Source organism: Siniperca chuatsi, linkage group LG2 (genome assembly GCF_020085105.1).
Source record: "Siniperca chuatsi isolate FFG_IHB_CAS linkage group LG2, ASM2008510v1, whole genome shotgun sequence".
NCBI lineage: Eukaryota > Metazoa > Chordata > Actinopteri > Centrarchiformes > Sinipercidae > Siniperca > Siniperca chuatsi.
Window position 1 is genome coordinate 360,001 of NC_058043.1, and position 5,000 is coordinate 365,000.

At 51.0% G+C, this 5,000-nt stretch overlaps 1 protein-coding gene across 1 annotated transcript in view; it reads left to right on the plus strand.

The window, feature by feature from the left end:
• mkrn2 (makorin, ring finger protein, 2) overlaps positions 1 to 5,000 on the plus strand; it is a 9,825-nt gene that overhangs the window by 4,712 nt on the left and 113 nt on the right. Inside the window, 8 exon segments of the mRNA XM_044218444.1 lie at positions 794 to 849; positions 852 to 936; positions 1,032 to 1,207; positions 3,587 to 3,652; positions 3,726 to 3,874; positions 4,147 to 4,257; positions 4,458 to 4,602; positions 4,703 to 5,000. The exon segment at positions 4,703 to 5,000 is cut by the window's right edge and continues 113 nt beyond it. Of these exon segments, the coding sequence (XP_044074379.1) occupies positions 794 to 849; positions 852 to 936; positions 1,032 to 1,207; positions 3,587 to 3,652; positions 3,726 to 3,874; positions 4,147 to 4,257; positions 4,458 to 4,602; positions 4,703 to 4,870 (956 nt within the window). The 3' untranslated portion in view covers positions 4,871 to 5,000.

Sequence of the window (5,000 nt, forward strand, 5' to 3'; positions counted from 1 at the left end):
GCGCGTCACGCGGTCACGGAGCTCGCCGACGCAGCGTGCGCTGCCACGCCCTGCAAAACCACGTCCATCCGGGTTCAGGGAGTCCCCTAGTTTCACGGTGGTGCTGTGTGCGAAGCCGGGAGTAACTCACCTGTATTATCTGTCACGTGCTGCTGAGTCGTGTTTCGTACCTCCAGCTGTGGGGAGAAGGTGAGCTCTTCACTTGCTGCTCAGGAGGGAGCAGGGCGAGTATTGATCACAGTAGGAGTATTGATCACAGTAGGAGTATTGATCACAGTAGGAGTATTGATCACAGTAGGGGTATTGATCACAGTAGGGGTATTGATCACAGTAGGAGTATTGATCACAGTAGGGGTATTGATCACAGTAGGGGTATTGATGAAGTATTGATGGAGTCCTGCCCTGAATGCGTCCAGATCAATCATCATATCTGCTTTACTGAGAGATGACAAACACAACCTGACCATCTAATCTCTAACGCTGTCTGTCTGTCTGTCTGTCTGTCTCTCTCGTCCTGTCTGTCTCTCTCTCTGTCTCTCTCTCTCTCTCTGTCTGTCTCTCCTCCTGTCTGTCTCTCTGTCTCTCCTCCTGTCTCTCTCTCTCTCCTCCTGTCTCTCTCTCTCTCCTCCTGTCTGTCTCTCTGTCTCTCCTCCTGTCTGTCTCTCTCTCTCCTCCTCCTGTCTCTCTCTCCTCCTGTCTGTCTCTCTCTCTCCTGTCTGTCTCTCTCTCTCTCCTCCTGTCTCTCTCTCTCTCTCCTCCTGTCTGTCTCTCTCTCGTCCTGTCTGTCTGTCAGTCCTGGGTGTAGACAGTATGTTTGGGGGTCCAGCAGACAGTTTGGGGGCAGAGGTCACGGCGGCGGCGCGGCGGCGGCAGCAGCTCCTCAGTCGTATGTGGACGCCATCAGGACGGGTCTGGACGCTTCGGCACAGCAACAAGGTCGTTACAGAAAACACTCTCTTCTGATTGGCTGGTAGTTGTCTGTGATGTAATCAGTTCAACGCTGACAACACGTTTACCTGTGCTCTCTGCAGCTCCTCCCCCAGTGGGCGGGGCTTACCAGGACCTCCCCCCGCTGTGTCCCTACGCCGCTGCCGGACACTGTTACTATGAAGACAACTGTACGTATCTCCACGGCGACCTGTGTGAGGTGTGCGGGCTGCAGGTGCTCCACCCCCACGACCCCGAGCAGAGGAGAGCGCACGAGAAGGTGCGCACGTTAATTAAATGAAATGAACGGCGTCCGGTGGCGCTTCCTGTTTTTGTTGAATCGTGTAAACTTTCCCATCACAGTGAACCGTCCTGCACAGCCGCCGCTGCAGTTTACAACATCTAACGTTCATTTCTGTGAGGTTTAAAATCCTGTTGTCAGACTCCTGAAACGGGAAACTTGCTGGAGTGAATTGATTGTCGTACAGAAACGAATGGAAACCACTGGCTGCTGTGAACAACAGGAACAATACTCCCGAAAATCTAAAACAGCACAACAAAGCAAGAAGGGTTGACATAAACATAATAAACATAATCGGGATTTCTAATTAAGGAGTTAAAATCTGCAAATGCAGCTGTAAAATCCTTTTAAGCTGAGTTTAGTTTTCAGATGTGTTTATGATAACAGAATCAGAATCAGAAATACTTTATTGATCCCCGATAGGGAAACTCTTTACAGCAGCTCGCCTTTACGTCAGTGCACACAGGAGAAAGTAAGCAAACAATATAATGCACTATAAACACTATAAAAACTATAAACACTATAAAAACAGGTCAGAAAATAAATTAAGTATCATGTCGGTATAAGTATAAGATAAACTAAGTGTGAAGTACCAAGTAGGTTTACCGGTTGATGATGAAAGTACAGTATAATAATACAATGTAACAAAATAAGTAATAAGCTGAGGTGCATGTACTGTCGAGAGTAATAGAGGTATATAATATCAATACAATAAATAAGAAAAACTAACAAGGGAAAACTAATATTGCACGGGAGTAGTAAACAGAATATTGCACAATTATTATTAATTATGGCGGAGATGTAATGATCAATGTCCAGTTTAGTGACTTCGGGTCATACAGACTGACACTTAGAGGGAGGAGTTAAAGAGTCTGATGGCCACAGGCAGGAATGACTTCCTGTGGCGCTCTGTGGTGCATTGTGGGGGGATGAGTCTTCCGCTGAAGGTGCTCCTTTGTTTGACCAGCACGTCATGGAGTGGGTGGGAGACGCTGTCCAAGATGGCGTGTAGTTTACCCAGCATCCTCCTCTCTGACACCACCGCCAGAGAGTCCAGCTCCACCCCCACAATGCCACCGGCCTTACGGATCAGTGTGTTGAGCCTGTTGGCGTCCGCTACCCTCAGCCTGCTGCCCCAGCATGCAACAGCATACAGGACAGCACCGGCCGCCACAGACTCATAAAACATCCTCAGCATCGTCCGGCAGATGTTGAAGGACCTCAGCCTCCTCAGGAAACAGAGGCGGTTCTGGCCCTTCCTGTAAACAGCCTGAGTGTTCTTGGTCCAGTCCAGTTTGTTATCCAAGTGTACTCCCAGGTACTTGTAGTCCTCCACAATGTCCACGCTGACCCCCTGGATGGAAACTGGGGTCGCTGGTGCCTTGGCTCTTCATAGATCCACAACCAGCTCCTTAAACTTTGTCGCGTTGAGCTGCAGATGGTTCTGCTCACACCATGAAACAAAGTTCCCCACCACAGCCCTGTACTCAGTCTCATCACCACTGCTGATACATCCCACCACAGCAGAGTCATCAGAAACCTTCTGAAGGTGGCAGGACTCTGTGTGGTGGCTGAAGTCTGTGGTGTAGATGGTGAAGAGGAAGGGAGAGAGGACGGTCCCCTGAGGGGCCCCAGTGTTGCTGACCACGCTGTCCGACACACAGCGCTGAAGGCAAAGACAAACAACAAACAACAGTAACAAAGACAAACAAGCTGCCATCACTATGGCGACGTCACTGTAAACCTGCTTACAACACTGAAGGATTTAACGCCGGAGGACGGACAGATGCAGACCCGGTTTGACTCTGGAGTTTAGAGACTGAATAAGTTGCACCTTCGTCAAACATCTCTGCTTCACTTTCAGTGTGAATGTGTTGAGTCGCAGAAGTCAGTCTGCACCGTTAATAGACCTCTGAACACGGTCCACCTCCGTCGGTCCGGAGGCGCTGTAACCTCCTGGGACACGAAGACACAACGGTTACATTCACTATATGAGCTGCACGTGGGCTCACCTGACTAGCACGGGGTCTAGATACCAGACTACAACTGTCCGTGTCTGGTGGACAGCTGTGGCACTTTAACACGTCTCTGCAGGTACAAAAACATACCAAACCAAACATCATGACCGTAGCAACTGTAGACTCTGAGCGACACATTTTACAGGTGAAAAGAAGACTAGGCAGCGCTTCATGTGGACCGTTTCCGTCCATGTCCCTGGGAACACATGTAAACGGTTTGCTATGACATCACCTGATACTGTGTCTTACAGGACTGGATCGATGTCGGTGCTCTAGTTTTCACAGGCTGGATCCTCAGGTGGCACTAACTATACCTGTCTGCGTGTCTGTCTGCCTGCAGATGTGTCTGCTGGCCTTTGAGGCCGACATGGAGAAGGCGTTTGCAGCCCAGCTGAGCCAGGACAAGGTGGGTTCAGCCAGTCGCTGGTCAGGTTGTTATGGTGACAGTAACAGTAACTGTTGGTGGTGTTGTTGTTCAGGTGTGTTCTATCTGTATGGAGGTGGTGGTGCAGAAGGTGAACCCGTCGGACCGCAGGTTTGGCATTCTGTCCTCCTGCTGTCACACCTTCTGTCTGGCCTGCATCCGACAGTGGCGCTGCACCAGAAACTTCAGCAACAAGATCATCAAGTAAGAGTCCGTTCAGACGGGACCAGGGCAGGGTCTGCGAGTCCGGGGCAGGGTCTGTGAGTCCGGGGCAGGGTCTGTGAGTTCGGGGCAGGGTCTACGAGTCCGGGCTAGGTTCTGTGGGTCTGTGAATCTGGGGCAGGGTCTGTGAGTCCTGGGCAGGGTCTGTGGGTCTGGGGCAGGGTCTGTGGGTCTGTGAGTCCAGGACAGGGTCTGTGGGTCTGTGAGTCCAGGACAGGTCTCTCTGCCTGATGTAACGTCTCTCTCTGTCTCAGGTCGTGTCCAGAGTGTCGAGTCGTTTCAGAGTTTGTCATCCCGTCGGTCTACTGGGTGGAGGACCAGGACGACAAGGACCACCTCATAGAGCTCTTCAAGTCTGGAGTCAGGTGAGCTACCTGTTTCTCACTGACTGTAGTTTGAACTTTGAAGAAAAACCTTCTCATGTTCCTCGCCTCTTTGTCTTCTTGTGTAATATGTTTTCTGTCCAGCTGATCAGGAGAGCGTTCTGTCGATAAACTCGACCTCAGATCTGATACAGTATTAAACAAACTACAGGTCACGTGGTTGTTACTTCCTGTTTCTGCAGTAAGAAGGCCTGTAAGTACTTCGACCAGGGTCGCGGTTCCTGTCCGTTCGGAGGGAAGTGTTTGTATCTTCATGCCTTCCCAGACGGAACCCGAGCAGAACCCGACCGGCCGCGAAAACAGCTGAGCTCCGAGGGGAACGTCCGGGTCAGAAACCACAGCCGCCATTTTGATTCAAAGTTGTAGTTCACTCGGCGCTCCAGAGTTTTGTAGTTTCTAAACATTGTTTTTGTCTTTTTTTTTTCAGTTCATGAACAGCGTCCGTCTGTGGGATTTCATCGAGGAGCGCGGGCAGCGGTCGGCCACGCCCATGCCGTCCCTTGATGATGACATCACAGAGCTGAGGGAGCTCTTCATGCAGATGTCGGGGCCAAGCCACGACGGGCTGGAGACCCCGCCCAGTGCAGACCAGTAGAAACCGGGCCGTGTCCTCTGGTCTCCGCGGTAACCGGTGTCTCGCGGGGAGGTCCGACTGTCCGGGGGATTGTAGACGTGACGGCCATGTTTGTGGACAAGTCATTGAAATATTAAATCATGTGATCACT